Source organism: Glycine max, chromosome 16 (assembly GCF_000004515.6).
Source record: "Glycine max cultivar Williams 82 chromosome 16, Glycine_max_v4.0, whole genome shotgun sequence".
Taxonomy (NCBI): Eukaryota; Viridiplantae; Streptophyta; class Magnoliopsida; order Fabales; family Fabaceae; genus Glycine; species Glycine max.
The window spans coordinates 36,653,305-36,673,087 of NC_038252.2; the positions used below are offsets into that span (position 1 = coordinate 36,653,305).

General features: G+C 33.8%; 2 protein-coding genes, 1 non-coding gene and 1 pseudogene across 5 annotated transcripts; 2 read left to right on the forward strand and 2 right to left on the reverse strand.

Moving 5' to 3' along the window:
- LOC100305433 (ERECTA-like kinase) lies at positions 1-7,787 on the forward strand. Of its 3 annotated transcripts, none has more exons than XM_006598619.4 (27): positions 1-364; positions 1,560-1,698; positions 1,801-1,872; positions 1,964-2,035; positions 2,158-2,229; positions 2,317-2,388; positions 2,507-2,578; positions 2,732-2,803; positions 2,925-2,996; positions 3,080-3,148; positions 3,303-3,374; positions 3,484-3,555; positions 3,644-3,715; positions 3,795-3,866; positions 3,951-4,022; positions 4,132-4,203; positions 4,302-4,373; positions 4,448-4,519; positions 4,614-4,685; positions 4,784-4,855; positions 4,957-5,028; positions 5,125-5,196; positions 5,271-5,344; positions 5,473-5,604; positions 5,700-6,038; positions 6,261-6,631; positions 7,107-7,787. In XM_006598619.4, exons 1-27 carry the CDS (start codon positions 244-246, stop codon positions 7,473-7,475), a joined length of 2,982 nt encoding a protein of 993 aa, XP_006598682.1. In that variant the 5' UTR covers positions 1-243; the 3' UTR covers positions 7,476-7,787. The 3 variants fall into 3 exon arrangements, with proteins under 3 accessions (XP_006598682.1, XP_006598683.1, NP_001235330.1); XM_006598620.4 differs by having other exon boundaries at positions 1-216; NM_001248401.1 differs by having other exon boundaries at positions 244-364; positions 5,473-5,652; positions 7,107-7,475.
- Positions 7,788-11,697: 3,910 nt separating this feature from the next.
- On the forward strand, positions 11,698-14,130 carry LOC100785007 (box C/D snoRNA protein 1). Its single transcript, XM_003548193.5, has 5 exons — positions 11,698-12,066; positions 12,491-12,692; positions 12,964-13,032; positions 13,149-13,281; positions 13,419-14,130. The coding sequence occupies exons 1-5, from the start codon at positions 11,835-11,837 to the stop codon at positions 14,037-14,039; spliced, it is 1,257 nt and encodes a 418-aa protein (XP_003548241.1). The 5' UTR covers positions 11,698-11,834; the 3' UTR covers positions 14,040-14,130.
- A 1,345-nt stretch (positions 14,131-15,475) lies between these two features.
- On the reverse strand, positions 15,476-15,546 carry TRNAG-GCC (transfer RNA glycine (anticodon GCC)). Its single transcript has one exon. It is a non-coding gene; the product is annotated as a tRNA-Gly (tRNA).
- A 2,172-nt stretch (positions 15,547-17,718) lies between these two features.
- LOC100800010 (E3 ubiquitin-protein ligase At4g11680-like) lies at positions 17,719-19,330 on the reverse strand (annotated as a pseudogene).
- Positions 19,331-19,783: the final 453 nt, after the last annotated feature.

Consider the following 19,783-nt stretch of genomic DNA (forward strand, 5'->3'; position numbering starts at 1 on the left):
TGGTTTGTGTGTAGAGTCCCATAGACTAGAATGACGGCTACTATCATTCTCTCTCTTCATAACACCCCATTTATGATTTTCCCTTCCCTTCACGCCAATCGCCTGCACTCTCTATACTCTACTTTCTCGTGCTCTGTGACTGTCACTCACTCACTCAAAAACCAAACATGCCCTTAACCCATTCACCTTCTATCTTCTTTGTTGTTGTACTCTAAGGTGAGCTTTTTTTTACGTGTGGTGGCAATGGAAGTTGCGTTGTTGTTGGCTTTTGTAGGCAAGTTGAGAAGGCACTTTTTGTTGCTTGTTGTGGGTATGGTGCTTGTGCTGTTCCTCTCTCCGTTTGTTTCACCTCTTGGTGATGAAGGTGTGTGTGCACGTACTCTCACTTTGAGACACCCCTTTATGTTCATTGTGTTTCCTTTGCATCCCCCATTGAGAAAACAAGAGTTTCTCTTGCATTCGTGCATGGGGTGTCTCTAATGATCACGTTTGGTTAAGTTGGAGGGTTAAAAATGTAAGCTTGGTTGTTTTCATGGATTTTACCAGAGAAATGGAGTGAGTGAACTCAGTTAATTTGGGGTGTTGTTTGGGTTTTTATTTATTTTTTAATTATTTGTTGTTTTGCCAATAGTTACAGAAAGAATAATTTCATTTGTCGGTTTAATGTGATTGTTGTGTAAGCTAACGACAAAAATAAAACGAAATCCTTAATATTTCTTTTTGCAAAACATAAGAAAAAGGAAGTTGTTATAATATAAAGTCCTTTTTTTCCCTTCAATATTATGTAAAATGGCAGACTTAAGGCGTCGTTATTTTTCGTGATTTGGAACTGAAAGAAAAAAAAATTGCTTTAACGAACTTTTGTATTTTTTCTCACTGTTCATGTTTACTGTTCTTTACGCTGTTTCATTGGAAATTTTGTTGGGGGCTAAGTAGAACTACCGTGTTTTGTTTGTTTAAGGTTGAAACATTTGGGACGTATATTTTGTTGTAATTTGTGTACTTTTTAAAATCTTTTTGAGAGTGCTCTGTGATTTGATCTATCGTTCAACATCCCTTTGCTTTGTGAATAATCAAATGTAACAAATCCTTGCTTTGTTACATTTGATTATTAAAATAGATAAAAATAAGATAGTTACATATAGAATGAATGGTAAGATAGTTTATATTATATAGTATCTATAGAAATGTAATAAAAATAAGCTATTTGATCTATAGAGTTGACATTGTATTATGTTGGGAATTACATATAGAATGGATGGTAAGATAGTTTATATTATATAGTATCTATAGAAATATAGATATAGAAATTTTGGAAAATATTTTGTGAACATCAATGTGGGTCAACAAAAAGGTGTACCTTTTGATTTTGGGATGTATTTTTGAGATAAAATTATTTTATATGGAGAATATAAAAAGCAAGTGAGAGATAAAGTTATTGTATATGGAGTCATACAAGGTGTCAATTTTCTTATGTTCAAATAATATTGCTCATAGATTTTATACACCCATGAGATTTTGATATGCTTGATTTTTCATGCACGTGAAAATGTATATAGGACAAGCATTGATGAAGATTAAGTCTTCATTCAGCAATGTGGCAGATGTTCTGCATGATTGGGATGCTTTGCATAATGATGACTTCTGTTCCTGGCGCGGAGTCTTGTGCGACAATGTCAGCCTTTCTGTGCTTTTTCTGTGTGTTCTCTATCTCTCTGAACTATTAAATTGTGTTAATATCTTTGATTAGCTACATTTTCTGTTAACATTAAGTTACATTGCTTCCTCTTGTTTCTAAAGGAATTTGTCAAGCTTGAATCTTGGTGGGGAGATATCACCAGCCATTGGTGACTTAGTAAACTTGCAATCCATGTATGTATTATATCTTTTGGTTTATTTGATCGTACACTTTTTCTCTTGGCTCTTATTTTTATATTTAACCTGAATTTTGCTTTTCTGACAGAGACCTGCAGGGAAATAAACTAACTGGTCAAATTCCAGATGAAATTGGAAACTGTGCTGAGCTTATTTATCTGTATGAACCATGACATGATCTTGTTTCTATTTACTTATTTATGTGTCGTTCTTTTCATACCCTGCTGGAGTTTCCCATGATACAAATGCTGATCACATGTTTCTCTTTGTTTAATTTGGAAGGGATTTGTCTGATAATCAACTATATGGTGATATACCTTTCTCCATATCAAACCTAAAGCAGCTTGTGTTTCTGTAAGTTTGAAACCCGAACTTGTCATTTAATGTGTTTCTTTGGTTTTTCATGCTACGAAAAGTCCTGAGTTGAGCTGGTGAAAGCAGGAATTTAAAGAGTAATCAGTTGACTGGTCCTATCCCCTCAACATTAACCCAAATTTCAAACTTGAAGACTCTGTAAGTTCTCATTTTGCCATTAATAGGGTATAGAAAACAAAATTGCGATCCAATGTGAGATGTCACAGTTAGGATATTGCTATCATAGTTCCAATAGTCGTATGATTATGCTTTTCAGTGATCTTGCACGAAATAGACTCACTGGTGAGATTCCTAGACTGCTCTATTGGAATGAAGTCTTGCAGTACCTGTGAGTTTTTTTTCATAATTTGTTTGTATCATTTACATTTACCGCTATTACATGTTACTTATTATAGTTTACTATACTATGCAACTGTAATTTATAAATTTTTTGGGTTAAAAGCTTAACTGTTTTTGTGTTGCTTATATAATCATGTGATAGGGGGTTGCGAGGTAACATGTTGAGTGGAACTCTGTCCTCTGATATCTGTCAATTGACTGGTTTGTGGTATTTGTGAGTATTTCAACCATTTCAATGAGGTTTCTCTCTCGTTTTTTTTCTTTTTTATATATCCTTTTAATCTTCCTTGGTTTATTAAATTTGCTATTTTGTTCTATTTAACCTGAATTCTCAGTGACGTGAGAGGCAATAATTTGACTGGCACCATACCTGACAGCATTGGAAACTGTACAAATTTTGCAATCTTGTATGCTACTTCACTGATGCTTTCAGTAGCTGCATTGTAGTTGGTTTTTGTCCAAATTGTAACTTTTTTGTAATGAATTTCAGGGATCTTTCATACAATCAAATTTCTGGGGAGATTCCCTATAATATTGGATTTCTTCAAGTAGCTACTTTGTGAGTACATTTGGCTGTGGACCTGATACTACTCTAATGTTTTGCTGAAGTATCAGATTATCTTCTAAATATATCACTTCCTGGTAGATTTTTTTTTGTCATCTTGTTATCTAGAATTGTATAGAATGCAATAATCATTGCCTTCTCTTCCCAGGTCGCTTCAAGGAAATAGACTAACTGGGAAGATTCCAGAAGTCATTGGTTTAATGCAAGCACTTGCCATTTTGTAAGACCAAGTATACTAGTCATGAACATTTTTTTTTATTTTACATTTCTGGAAATAATTTTGGGTCACTGATGAATCATGTATTATTTGTATTATCACATTGTGGAAGGGATTTGAGTGACAATGAGCTAATAGGACCCATTCCTCCCATACTAGGCAATTTGTCTTATACTGGAAAGCTGTAAGTATAATTTCACACAATGATAATAACTCTTGTTAATCATTACTTGTCTTAGTTTGTTTCTTTTCTTTTGTTTTTTATCATTTAGGTACCTTCATGGAAACATGCTTACTGGACCAATACCTCCCGAACTTGGCAATATGTCAAGACTAAGCTACCTGTGAGTTAATCTCCAATTTTAGCGCCCTCATGGTCTCCTGATTTCTTCATGAAGTTGCTAAGAAGATTTGTTTTTTCAGGCAATTGAATGACAATCAGTTAGTAGGCCAAATTCCTGATGAACTTGGGAAGCTTGAACATTTGTTTGAATTGTGAGTTTTAGTCATTCTGTCTCATGGTCATTTTGCATTTTTCAGTGTCAGTGGTGTTAACTTGCTTCAATTACTGTCATCCAGGAATCTAGCCAATAATCATCTTGAAGGATCTATTCCACTTAACATTAGCTCATGCACTGCCTTGAATAAGTTGTAAGATTTTTTAACTCTAGTCTGAGAGTATGTGGAATGTTATTGAACATTCTGTAGTTATCAATACCATAGCTTGGAGCATTGGCCAATCATTTGTTTGCTTTTGCAGTAATGTGCATGGAAATCATTTAAGTGGTTCAATTCCTTTGAGCTTTAGCAGGCTTGAGAGCTTGACTTATTTGTATGTTTCATCTCCCGTATTTAGACTTGTTTCATTTTTTTTTAGTAAATTTCTTCCCAACTTATTAATGTGATGAAAAAGTTTTGTTGGATTTCCAGAAATCTTTCTGCAAACAACTTCAAAGGGAGTATACCTGTTGAGTTGGGCCATATAATAAATCTTGACACGCTGTAAGTTTCAGGGATCTATCTAGTAATAATTTTTTTCTATATATGCTGAATTAGTTTTTTCTGTTATGTTTTAGGGATCTATCTAGCAATAATTTTTCAGGGCATGTTCCAGGGTCAGTTGGTTATCTTGAGCATCTTCTGACCTTGTAAGATGAAAGCTGATATTAAACCATTTGATCTACCTTGTATTTTTGAATTTCACTTGTTGATGCAATTGTGATATTTCTGCATTGTATTTAGGAACTTGAGCCATAATAGTCTTCAGGGTCCCTTGCCTGCTGAATTTGGAAATCTTAGAAGCATACAGATTATGTGAGTTTTGTTGCTCTTTTTAAAGGTTAAAATTCATAGTCAAATTAAATTGTCTGTTGTGGTTTTAAGGATCCATAACTATCTGTTTCTGCCTCTAGTGATATGTCATTCAACTATCTGTTGGGTAGCGTTCCTCCGGAAATTGGTCAGCTGCAGAATCTTGTGTCTCTGTACGTCAAGCAATAATACATTTCCCATTTGATGTTTATTGCACTACACATATTCAGCATAGCATGTTCATGACTTTTTTGTTTTGCTGAAACTGTGATAGGATTTTGAACAACAATGATTTGCGTGGGAAGATTCCAGATCAGCTTACCAATTGCTTAAGTCTTAACTTCCTGTGTGTATTCCTAACAGCTAGTCACTGTCTTCTTTTAATTTTCTTCAGTGTTGTGATTGAGGGTCTCATGTCTCACTACTTTGTTTCATGTGTTAGAAATGTCTCATACAATAACTTATCTGGGGTCATTCCTCTCATGAAGAACTTCTCACGGTTTTCTGCTGACAGGTATTGTGGAAAAATGTAGGAATTTCTTGGTTTCAACATTCATTTATCAATGATTTTAATGTGATATGTTGCAGCTTCATTGGAAATCCATTATTATGTGGAAATTGGTTAGGATCCATATGTGATCTTTACATGCCAAAATCCAGAGGTGCGTAACATCCATCTGAAATGACTTGATAGTTGCAATTATATTTATATGTAACATTGGTTTGTGTGGGGTAAAAAGTATTTCAATTCAATGTATTAATGAAACTTATTCTGCACTTTTTTGTTCAGGGGTTTTTTCAAGGGCTGCAATTGTTTGTCTCATTGTTGGTACCATCACATTATTGGCCATGGTAACTATAGCAATCTACAGATCAAGCCAATCAACGCAATTGATTAAAGGATCTAGTGGAACTGGGCAAGGCATGTTGAACATAAGAACTGCTTATGTTTATTGCTTAGTATTATTATGTGAGCCAAATTCTCACTCGTTTTTGCTTTTGCTTCCTTCTCTTCAGGGCCACCCAAGCTTGTAATTCTTCATATGGGCTTGGCCATCCATACCTTTGATGACATTATGAGAGTTACTGACAATCTCAATGAGAAGTATATTGTAGGGTATGGTGCCTCTAGTACTGTGTACAAGTGTGTTTTAAAGAATTCCCGGCCAATTGCAATTAAACGACTATACAACCAGCATCCACACAGCTCAAGGGAGTTTGAGACAGAACTTGAAACTATTGGCAGTATCAGACACAGGAATCTTGTCACTTTGCATGGTTATGCTCTAACTCCTAATGGAAATCTTCTTTTCTATGACTATATGGAGAATGGCTCTCTGTGGGATCTTCTTCATGGTATATTCTCTAACCTTGAAACAACTCCTTATAAATTTTCACTGTGTTATGAAATCTCATCTTCAATAAAAAACTTGTATTTGGTGCACGGAAATTGGAATTTTCCTCAGATTAATGATGTCTTAATCTTAAACTTGTTAACACATTTGATTCTTTTGTTCGAGGCAATTCAATTAATGTAGCCTTAGATTGTTTTTATGACATCATTGTCTTATCTGACAGGTCCCTCGAAAAAGGTAAAACTTGATTGGGAGGCACGCATGAGGATTGCCGTGGGAACTGCTGAAGGACTTGCTTACCTCCATCATGACTGCAATCCTAGAATCATTCACAGGGATATAAAGTCCTCAAACATCCTGCTAGATGAAAACTTTGAAGCTCGTCTCTCTGATTTTGGCATTGCCAAATGTTTGTCAACTGCAAGAACTCATGCGTCAACGTTTGTTCTTGGAACAATAGGCTATATTGACCCTGAGTATGCCCGGACATCTAGGCTGAATGAAAAATCCGATGTGTATAGCTTTGGCATTGTTCTTCTTGAGCTACTAACTGGGAAGAAAGCAGTGGACAATGATTCCAATTTGCATCACTTGGTAAGTATATCTGCATTATTCAATTTTTGGTTAATATTTCTAAAGATTTGATCTTCTGTCGAGCTGAATATTGTCGTGTGATCCTGATCCATAATATAGCCAACTTCATCTAGTGAGACAATTATGTGGTTTGTTAGGTTTGTTTTGTTTATTTGGTATGATCATATTTGAACAAGAAATGCTAAGTATATAGATCAGTGTTAGCTCTTGTTTCAGCAACCCTTGGTGCATCATTTTTTTTTTGAAGTCAACTCTTGGTGCATCTTTGGTAATACTTAAATATAGAGAAATACTCGCTTATAATTTTCAAAAGCTCACTCGGGAAGCCGGTAAAAATAAATGATTATTTCTTCAAAAGCTAAACCAAAAACATTTATATCTTCAATATGCATAAGTCCTGATACATGTGTTTGAGATATTAAGTCTTTTCCTCTGTTAAAGCTGGCAATAATAATGTTTGTAACATGGCTTGCAGATATTATCCAAGGCAGATAACAACACTATAATGGAGACTGTGGATCCTGAGGTGTCTATTACCTGCATGGATCTGACCCATGTTAAGAAGACCTTTCAGCTTGCTCTTCTTTGCACGAAAAAAAATCCTTCCGAGAGGCCAACCATGCATGAGGTTGCCAGGGTTTTGGCATCACTACTCCCAGCACCTCCCAGTAAAAATATCTTCGTCCCTTCTTCAAAGACCATTGATTATGCACAATTTGTGATTCAAAAGGGAAAACAAAACAACCTCCACCCTCTACAAATGGATAGGCTACAACCTCAGCAGTTCTCTAATGATCAATGGTTTGTTCGCTTTGAGGATGTTGTATCAAATAACAGCCTCTAGGCACTTCATGTTCAACGTATCCATTATTCATGCCAAAGCCAAATGTTGGGGTGAAGAGTGTGGAGACTTAATTGACAGTAAAGAGAATAGAGCTTATAGAAGGTTTCCACTCTATTTTGTACAAGTATTTCTCTTTAGCGGTACTGGAATGGTTTTCTGCAGACATAACTTGTGAGTTGAACTTACGTCAGGAGAAACATGCCAAGTAGTGCCCCCACCTTAACTATATTAATACTGCAAATCTTATGATACTAATGTTTATTCCTCAATTTACATGCAAGATAATAACTATAGAATGATAATTCACTATCATCTCAAGTTTGCAAGTTTTCATTGAATTACGCAAGGGGTTGGGAATACTAATGATTGCAACAACGCGGGTTCTATCGTGGGAAAGTGAAAGTGAAAAACTTTTGACTTTCGCTTGATACGAAAGTTCATTTTAATATATTAGATCAACTTATTTTAAAATCAAGGTTCTTGTCTTTTTTCATATTTTATTTTATTGTTTATTTGGTTTCTTCTTTTTATCTATTTTGCCCCCTCTTTCACCTTTTCTCTTTCATCTACCTCAAACCCTTTATCTCCTCCGCTACCTAATCATCCTCATTTACTCCGACCACCGCATGCCACTTTGAAAAGTGATTTTCGATGGCCCTCCTCCTTTCTCCTCATCGGGAACTACCATGATGTTGTAATGCACTGTATCGACACTGTAGCATACTTTCCAGAGCAGTAAAGCGGGGTCTCCCATTGTGTCGTTGTCGACAACGACTCCATTGTCACTGGCAAAATAGAAAAATGCGAGCACGTGAGTGACAAGACAATGGGGATGAACCAGTTACAAGAATTGTGGGGTATTGAGTCGTCGCTGACATCTCCACCTTTAGCTATTAAAAGGAAAACAATCCAAGCATGAGAGGGAAGGGTTCACGTCGGCTTTGTTAAAGGCTAGGAGGGCTTTGGGTTTCTTTCCGGTAAGAGTCTAGGAGGGAGAGAGAGAACACCTACGGTAGAGGTAGAGAAGATGAAAGCATGATGAAGTAGAGGGGAAGAAGAAAAGGGGGAGAGAGAAAGAGAAAAGACGAGGGTAAAATCGAAAAAGTGACATAAAAATAAAAAAAGAAAAGAAAAACAAAAAATGATAGCCATTGATTTAAAATTAAGTTGATCTAATAGATTAAAATGAACTTTTATACCGTGTGAAAGTCTTACAACAAAGTTATACTGTTATGTTATGTAAACAATGAATTTGAACTTTAGTGGTATGTGAGTTTAGTGAGTTTAGTTTAATAGGCCAGTATTTTGGTATGGCGCACAATTAAATGATGTTGGTGGCATAGGAATGAAACCTGTTTAGTAAATGAGTCAAAATAGGACCATATAACTTGAAAAAATCATAGAATTTTCTTTTTCTGAAATAATACATCCAAATTCTCAGTTAAAACTCAACAAAGTTAAATCCCCTAAGTATATATTGAAATGGGCCTAGTTATCATCTATATAATTTACGTAAGAGAAGGAAAAATGTATGTTTACCACAAAGATAAGAAAAAGAAAATGTATGGCACATGTTCACATGGGATTAGGCATAACTCTTTCACGACGATAATTTTTCTTGAGTTCCTCCACGAACAAGAATGAGGTAATTGCAATGACACTTCGATACTTAAGTTAGAAACATAGAGATAAGCAGATATCAAGAATGAGAAGGAAATATTTAAGCTTTGGTGACTTTCTTTTATAGTGGTGAAATTGGATGCATAGATCTCAATTTTTCCTTGGAGATAATGTAATTACGGAAAGATATGATCTTATGTTATCTTTCCTTTAATGATAGATAATTTCTGGATTTAGAGGTTATCTCATATCTTTTAGTATAAAAATAAAGTTTCCCTTTTTCTTTATTTAAAACTGTCATATTCTCTGAATCTAAGTATCATATTCGGTTGGTTGTCGAATGCAGAGGTCTGCTGAGTTCGAGTAGGACATATGTCCCTCAAGCTTTGAGTCAGATTGTAAGAACTTTATCTTAGTAGTATTCTGGTTTTGTTATTTGTTAGTCAAGTATTCAACTGATTGTAGTTGAATTTAAGAAGTACATCATACCTAAATGTTGCATTTAGGTGTTTTAAATTAATGCCGAGTCTGAGTGACAAGACATTTGAATCGTCATTTTATCAACTGTTATGTCCATTTTAGACACATTTAATGATTTCACACGTTTTTGAAAAAGGCGCAATGATTGTGTCCTTTGAATTTTGAAACATCAAAAGGACAACCAAAGGTCGCATCTCTCCCCAAGCATTAATTTGTGGCTTTGGGAAAGGACCTATCAGTCTAAACGGGTACATCCCTTCAATCACCAAAAGCTTCCAGAACACTATAAAAGGTGGAAAATTTCTTCCCACTCTATTGTTGCTTTTCTGGCCATCCTTCCTATCTCCAGTCACCTTTCTTTTTTCTCGCGTCCTTTTCGTTCATTTCTTCATCATTCAGGTACGTTGTTGTCAATGCTCTTCCTTTTTCATGTCTTTTTTTAGGGAGCATTTTGCTTACTCTAGTGGTGGCAGGATGTTGTCGTCAAAGGTTTGTCTAATAGGGGTGAGTTCAAACTACGATCTCGTTCATCTCCACGACGATTATGATATCACTAGTTACCAAGTCTCCAACATTCACACTGGTGATGTTGTTGCTAGTGATGTCGTGGTTTTTCCTGACGCAGGTGTTGTCGCTCTTGTTTTACTTTTTCAAAGATTTCGATGCTTCCTTTTTCGATGTTGACAAGGACGTCAGTTGTCAAACAGAGCTAGTCAAAAAAGTTGATATGCCTATGGAGGAAATGCCTGATTTGGCTTAACTTGTTTTTTTTCCTTTTATTTTGTAAAGGCTTAGGACCCCCACCCATCTAATAGGGTCTCCCTTTGATTATTTATATAGCTCTAGGTTTTTTGCTTTTAGGATCTCTTGTAAAATGATCCCATGCCTAAGATCTAGGTCTATAAGGCAAAATTTACTTGTATCTCTAACACTGTTAGATATTGATTGCTTTACAACATTTCTTTTGAGGTTTTTGAACATTGGAGCCTCCCTCTTGACCCTCCACACTTATTGGTTCATTTGAAGCCTTGTCAGATTGACTATTTAAAATTTGATCATTACTTTGAGTGTTTTCAGCCTGCAACATAGACAACACATCAACTTGATACATATATTAAATATGAAACAAATTTACCTCAAATTGTGATGGGGAAGGGACTACCTCCATGATTTTCATAACGTTTTTTCAACCGTCTTAGTATGTTGGTTTTCATCATTGATTCGATAAAAAAATCGTCTTAGATAATTTTATTTCTTGTTTAAAAAATGTTTAACACGTTAATATTAAAAAATCTTCTTAAAAACTTCATATTCTAAGACAATTTACCAAAAAACCGTTTTAGAATCATGATATTCTAAGATGATTTTCACTTAAAATCAACATTGATTTTTTTTTATTTTTTTAAACATTTATTTTGTTTTAAATCAATGTAATTTTAGTCATCAAGACCCATTACAAATTGTAATAAAATATAACTAAATTGTTTCTTTTCTTATTAATTATCAATAAATTACCAAACCAGCCAACAAAGTGCAGAAAAAAGAGAAACAATGTCGGATTCACATTATTAGCCACTCAAATTAAGAGTTTCAAGCCTCATAATGTGAAACATCACACTTCTTGAAATGAAAACCACTTCAGTCCAATTCCATGAATCAATTATTCCAGTTTGACATATTTTGCTCCAATACAAACATTGATTGGTTTTGTTTAGATATATATGGTGCCTAAGTTAGATGGAAGGTTACCGATTTTGAATTTTAGGATTGGTTTAAAGATTAGTTTAATTGTTATTATTATTCTTTTGTTTATCACATTAAATGCTTTCTTTGCTTAGTTTATTATTACTATTATTATTAAATTTATTATTTTATCTGTGATGCTTTAAATAGTTTACTATATTTTTACTTTATTACTTTTATTTATTATATTTTATTATTACTGCCAATATTAAGTTTATTATATTTTACTAAAAATTTTATTTTTTTTTATATTCAAAATGAAAAAAAAAGAGAGAAGATGAATTGGAGTTAAATGAAACCCAACAAATTAATTCAGAAAAAAGAAAAGAAAAAACGTTGGGCCCATATGGCCCATTATTAACCTTGAAACCCTAATTCTTTAGAATAGTGATCTCCCTCGTAGGATGTTGCTACCCAAACGCCGTTAACAGTAATGCTTTAAAGTGACGGCACAGTCGCGTTTTATTAGCCAATTGCCGCCACTTTTCCCGCAACGGTGAAATTGGAAGCGCAAACATGTCTGTTTCTGCGTCACAAACCGAAGAACAAGTCTCAACTAGAAAACCAACAACACTGTGTGAAGAATGCAAATCGAACCCATCGAAATACACGTGCCCTGGTTGCTCCTTACACTCGTGCAGTCTTCCATGCGTGAAGTCTCACAAAGAGCGAACTGGGTGTAGTGGCAAGAGGAACCAGACTCAGTTTCTTCCTCTTTCGAAGTTTGATGACAGTGTCCTGTTATCTGGTACTTTGCTCCTTAAACCTCGTATTCTGTCTCTGCATGAGCAGAAGAAACGACCCTTTTACATTACTTAATGTCCTTCGAGTCAACAAAACGACCCTTTTGTCAGGTTGTGTTAGTATGAATGAGAAAACACAATTTTTTTTTTCGGAATAGAGAATTGGTTGAAGTGCCCATTGATTATATTTGGTCAAAATTATGTCTTTATATTATTTTATACTTTGAGGATGCACATCCTTGTTCATGGTTCTTCTTAGATTTAATTATCAACATTTTGCATGTTCTTCATTCATCATGTTTATTGTTGTTATCGTGTCTGATTTTTTGTAAATGTGTACAGCTGCACTTGGATAGTTTTGTTGGTGGATTCTTCTAATTTATCTATGTCTGAATCTATGTGTTTATTTTTGTGATGTTCCCTGGTTAGACTATAATTTGCTGGAGGAGGTGAAGAGGGTGGCTGAATCTGCTCAAAGAATGAGAAATAAATTGGGCATTTATGCCTATTTTAAGTTACCTCGTTACCTTAGAAGCCTAAAGAATGCTGCTGGGAGCAGGAGAACCAAACTGATGTTTCTCCCTAATGGAATGTCTAAAAGAGAGAAGAACCGGTCTCAATATGACCAAAGGTATTTTCATCATTTTATAACTAGCTTTTGTTGCATTAGGAGGACGTCCTTTTTGTACTTTGCTAATTACTGTTTCCTAGTTTAATTTTGATCTTTTGGTATATACTGTATTCGTGATATACAAAGAGGATATGCGGGGCTCTTATTATAAGTTTTTTTTTTATCAAGTTGTGATGATTTCTTTTTAACACATTGATGCCAAATGGAGATGTAGATTATAAGAATGCTTCATTTTTAGATTGCTAACTTTTGCTTCATACAATGCTTTCAGGAAGAAGTTTATATCTTGGACAATTGAATTACATTTTCACTCAACAGATATTGTTTTACTCGACCATGGGTGAGTAACATAGATGAATCCTTTGATTTGGAATACAATACTACTACACCTTATATTCCTATTGCATGCTTGGACTCTAATGAATACAATTTTTAAATTATGCTCATGTTCTCCAGAGTTGATGAAAATACAAGCTTTTACTCCATTCTAGAGAAGCACCTCATGCCTGGTCCTTGGAAGAATCAGCTAAAGCAATTCTGTGAAGTCCAGCTGGATTGTCTAAAGCTTTTCATTCGTAAATACCCGAAGGTAGTTTTCTTTACCTTTTCTATGGTTGAAATTCTGTATAATACTGAGCTGGCAGACTTGTAGGATCACGTTGACTGAACACATCAAGATATGATTTCATATTAGTTATTAATTTTATCTTGTTCATGCAAATACAGGGTCCCAAGTCACCTTTCAAAGAGTTGGATATAAAAGCGCCAATCAGACAACAATTAGCAAATATAGTCATTTTGGAGTTTCCTGTTGTTTTTGTTTTCTTGCCATCTCATAGAATCAATTTTGAAGTTATTAAGGATGTCAATACCAGCAAGCATAAATCACTGCAGAAAGATTGTGAAGACAACCAAATCCCTCAAGGTTTATCATTTAGGGAGGAAGTGATAGAAGATGACAACAACTCTGCAGATCCTCAGGTTCTTGATCTCATGAAGCAAGTGGAATCAAGTTTATTGCATGAAGTGATGACCCAAAATATGAGTTCTGAGAAAGCACCAAATGATTCCTCAGAGAAGTCTCTGTTTGAAGGAGCTACTGGGGGTAATCTTTCGCATTCTTTGATGGAAACCAATGAACTAAAATTCTCTGAAGATATGGCATTTGACTTTGATCAGGATTTGATGGATTTCTATACTGATATATTGGATCAGACAAATCCTGGTGATCTTTTTGATTTTGATAGTGAATTTGCCAATAAAGCAGAAAATGAAATTGATTTAATTGGTACTAGTGAATTATTCCCTTTGCCAGAGGAATTGGAGGAAGGGGAAATTTTAGAATAATTGGTAGTCTATAATTCAATTCTGTTGAATAGTTGGAGAGAAAATGAGAAAACATTGACAACATCAATAATATTATATGTTTTGAGGTTGAGGTCCATTGCTTCCAATAATATGTTTGAAGCTGAGTTTTCAGTTGTGCGGACATGGTTTAAAAGTTCATATTTTCCTTTATATTCAGCGTGACAGATTTTAGATTGCTATCTTTTTGTGCCATGATAGAACTTTAAGAGTTAAGAATTTCACTGTCAAAGATGTTCTTAGTCCAGTTTATTTAAATAGTGGTATCTTTGAAGATCGCTTATTAAAAATATAGCAAGTTAACATCAATACTATCAAAATCACGATCAAAATGCATAACAATAACTACTGTATTGTGAAGAGCCTGTGGTGGTCAAACAGCTTAAAAAATCCACAGATGCAGGCACCCAATTTGCTTCTGTAATTCTGAACTTTCATCCTTCATTAATATCAATAAACCCTTCAATTTTTTTAAATTTTTTTTTTATAGTTTACAGACCTCGTTTAAGTAACTTTTCAAATCTTATTTTTTCTGAGTTCACAATACAAGCACTCTCACATTACTTAGCAAAAGAACTCCCTCACTCCAAATGTCTTGATACAGTAATCAAACTTATTTCATAATCGATAATAAAAAAAAATCTTGTAATTTTACTAAAGCAAGATTCGCTCTAGAAGAAAATCAAAACTGCATTTGATTAACTATTACCAAACATTTTCGACAAGTGAGGATATGAATGTGCAGTACTTGGGATATTTCAAGATACATCTCAGAAAACATTTTTAAAAAAGATACTTTTACCTCTATGAAGTTATCCGGTCATTTTTAAATTTAAACATTCAATGAGTGTCCTTGAATAAATAAATAATGTAAGGACACTATATTATTTGACTGAGAAAAAGAAGTAAAAGAAAATATAAATATAATAAGAGATATAATGAAAAAAGAAAGGAAAAATAATATAAAAAATGAACTTTTGTATGCGAGTGTATGATTGAATAAAATGTGATTTTTTCCCTTGTTAATGTTTAAAATTTGGAGAAGAGCATATTTAAAAATAACTAATTTAAAAAATGTGCAAAAAGAAAAACTTAAAATAAGTTAATTTGAACACAAAAATACTTTTGGCAATATTGATGGTGTGGGATAGCTACGTTTAAGGAAAAGACCGTATTTTACAATGAGTATGATGACTACTGAGTGGTTGTAAAATGATTGTACTATGTGTGGCAGTTGTACGAATGTGTCGTTTCCACACAAATATCATCCCCCAAGGCCAAGGTACCATTTTGTATGCATGCAAATATGAAATGTCAATTATCATCAATGATTGAGCAAGTCAAGTATACGAGGTTACGAGTAGTACATGATATCATTTCCATACATAAATTTAAAAACAAAATGGTTGCAAAAAGCATGCACCAGCCGGGAATCGAACCCGGGTCTGTACCGTGGCAGGGTACTATTCTACCACTAGACCACTGGTGCTGATTTTGAAAGGCTTATAAGTACATAGATTTATAAACACTAGAAGCTAATTCATAGTTACACTTAAGAACAATAGAGGTACATATTCTGAAGAAACATTATATTATTTTCCCCCTAATTAAACAAGATTTTGTGAGGCCTACTTGCCGTTGTACAATAACATCATGTGGGTACCAATCCAGCTCATTCTAAATACGAAAGATGATTTTTATTTTGTAATCAAATGTGTAATACAGTAATAGTATGTAAAATCAATTATAGTTAAATGATTCAAATTTAAATGTAAAGTGATATGTATATAAATAAATAGATGTGGATCATATATAGAGATTTTTTTTTATAAAAATAAATAACAGATCTTGCAATTAACAAAAGAATGATATTTTTGTGATACACATCATATGCAAGTTCGGATGAATTCTATTTATTGTAAGATTTATCTATATTTGTTCAACAATAATTAAGTATTCAATCTGAAGTTATATATAGGTAAAAAAATAATTTTATATATTGGACTTAAATGTAAATAAATTTAATTAAGTTGGTCCTATTTAATATTATTATTCCTAAAACACCTTTCATTTAATTTTAATTCTATTTTCAAATGAATTTTATTTTTCATGATATCAAATTCTAATGAATAATATTTTTGAAATAATTTTATTTTTTACTTAAAATTAATATAATTAAATTATCTCAAGATTATTACATTATTTATACTGGTGACAACCTGATTTAAGCTAGGGACGGGGAAAACGTTCAATCAATTGGGATATATATGCCAATACGGTTCATGAGTTTTAAGGGTCGTAAAAGACGTGAATTGAATAGTTAGTTAGCTTAGAAAATTGAGTAAAAGGAATTTTGGAAATCAAGTATGCAGCAACATATATATGACTGAGTTACGTAACTCGATGAATTCATCAATTCAAATGAGTTTTGTTTGAGACTAAAAAAGTGGAAGAAGTGATGTATATACATATTGAACAGTTCACGCCCAAGGTCAAAGCATTGCTATTTGTATGTAGTTTTAAAAAAGAAACCAAGCGCGTTTGATGCATGAACTATTACTATTAGTTATTTGCTGATATATTTTTAATCTTCCAATTACATTCTTTTCTTATTTATAGCATAGTATTTGAAATGCATGTCATTCCTAAATCAGCAAAATGGCCAACGTGACCATTACAACCACACTTGACCTAAGGTCATATATAGCAGTAGCATTTACCAAAGAATCAATGATACAAAAACACCTTATTTTAAACACTCTACCAACATATTTCATTTCTCTTTATTCTCTTTTCCTATCACTGTCATAAACTCAATAATACTTGTATTTTTTTTTCTTATAGCATAATTAGTATTCATCAAACATTTTTCTTTACTGAAAATGTTATATAGATGTTGTGATAAACGATGCATTAAAACTTAAAAGGTCCACATGGCTTTAAGAAGCAAAGTTGGCGAGATGGGGGACCACAGTTTCACTTCACACAACAAAAATTAAAAAGAAGTTAAGAGGGTGACTCAGGATATGGATCCTTTACAAGTGAGAGTAACGTGATCAGACAATGGCAATATTTAGGATAGAGTGTTAATTATAAAAAAAACCAATAATGCTATATCCATTTCTACATTGGTAATCTTATAAATGTAGTAGCTGCTCCAATCAGATTATATAGAGATAAGTTTTCTCAATGAAGTGCTAGACAAGAAATCTTCTTCATCTTTCTTCTGTTGTAGAAATGAACGTGAATTGAATCTGGGAACGCCAATTGAGGAAGACGGGAATGCTGATGTGCTTAGAAGATTGAATGAACTCCGTGTGCTCATCTTCATCATCGCATTCAAACCGCCCTTTGTTTGAACTATTAGAGCTGATGAATCAATTTCCTGCATGATATATACATGCCTTGTTTTAACTTTCGTTCAGTTTCCTTCTTTGGTGTAAGTTGGTGAGTTAAATAGCTTTTATCACATATACATGCAGGAGAGGTTTGTCTAATGTCTATGTTTTATCAAGGGAAGACTCAGTCTTTCAGTTCTCTAGCTAGCCTGGAGAGCATGCAATATCTTCCAAATGAAGATATAAACCGTGTAAAAAATCACAACTGGCTCTATAAACTAAGCTTGGATTCGATCTGAAAAGGGATTCTATGGTCTATGGAGTTAGTGGTAGAAATCTGTTATTTGCCTTTTTATTTTTCCCCCTACAGAGATGCAGATGCTTATCTCACAGTATTCTACCTCTGTAATCCTTGCTTGCAAAGAGGGCAACCGGATGTAATTTTTAGCCATTGATCCACACATTTTAGGTGGAACATATGAGAACAGGGCAATTGTCTAATTTACTCTTTGTCTTTGTACTTAGCTAAGCAGATACAGCATTCCTGTAATCACATCACAACATAACAAATCTATCACCAATTCAATAGAAATGTGTAATGGAACTTAGAAGCATATACCCGAATGAAGGGCTAGCAAATACAATTGTCATTTTTTTGTCTCATGGAATTGAGTAGCATTACTTAATCTATATGCATTATTAATGGTGCCACTTACTGGGTCTTCACTGCTCTTCACTTCTTTATGTCTCCAACTTGGAAGTTGTGAAATTTGATCATCAGAAGAAGCCATGTTCATGTTGTAGCCGAGGAGGGTGCTAATTAGTGGCACACAGCAGCATAACAACACAAACAGTAGTAAATGGAATGAGTAGCACATTGCATTCCAAGCAAGGAGAATGATGCAGACCACGTGGAGCTTTGGAGCTTCATGGAAAGATCCAAAACGTGACTCAAAAACCCAAACAATGCCCAACACAAACCATATGGCGAAGAAAAGCTCAAGTCGCCATTTATTCATCAAGTGTGACATCCTGTACAATACAGTGCAAACCCCAATTTCAACCACAAAAAGGTTGCATTGAGTAAAATGACTATGGAAGTTATTCCAGACAATATAATACAAATAGATTTTACAATCTCTTTTTCAGTTCGTACTTGGTACTGTTCATTATTAGATTATGGTTTCTCGTTAACTTGAAATTACATTTTAATAGAAAAAAGAAGTTGGTAACACTTATATATTAGGTTTTTCATTTTTCACATGATTTATATCCATAACTAGATAGAAAAGAATGCACTAAACTAAATATTCTACTCTTTTAGAAGTAAAAGCCACGAACTGATCGCAGTGAAAAAGGTGTGTGAGGGTATTTGATTCTTTCAAGTTCTTTTAAGGGGAAAAATTAAAATCACGATAACTTTATGATTACTTGACACAAGGTATTTTCCTATCTTCAACAATCCATTGTCAATACACTAATAATAAATTTGACTGAAAGAAGGTTGAAGTGCATAGCATACCTGGTTTCTTCATTGTTTCTCTGCTGTTCCATATCAGAAAGGTTCTGAGCATTTCCTTGTGTCAGATGAATAAGTAGCAGGAAATTAAGAATACAGCCAATATCATAACCAGAAATCCATATCCTCATAGGCCAAATAGACCTCTCCCTCTCGGAAATGGCCAAAGTGAACGTTATAATGGTTATCTGGACAACCAAGGTAATAAACTCCAGCATCATCCAAGTGCTAGAATTGAAAGGGTTGGAGCCAAGATTAGAGCTTGATCCATTTTGGTAATGAAAAACTCTTCTTAAAAAGTTAAACCATCTAGCTCTAGATATTCTCATGACCATCCGAACTAAAAAGGAAGAAGGGGTGTCACGTGTGGCAGAATTTGAAGAAAATGTAACAATGCTATACTCTCTAGAATTCATTGGAAATGTTCTCTTTTGCCTGTGTGCTGAGACGTGTATAAGAGATCATGCAATTTGCCTCCTCACCTTTTGTCCATTTAACATTATACTCTACCAACTAAAAGGTTTCTGGTTACCATTTTTAACTTGAAAATAATTTCTGCTTTAGATGATATCTGGAAATATGATATTTTTAACTTGAACAATTTTCATTTTGATTGTATTTATTTATGTCATATTTTAATACGTCTCATTATTTGTTAAACATAATCATGGATCGTTTCCTTTTTAAATATTGATTTTATATTATCTAGGAAGATTTCTAATTGACTAATAATATAATATAAGGAGGTTTCTTGTCAAGATTTTTGTTTTTTATTGTATGAGACACAATTTTATTTGAATTTTATGAAATTATTATGGATGATAAATTCTTTTTCCGAGTATTTAATACAATTATATTATAAGATTCGA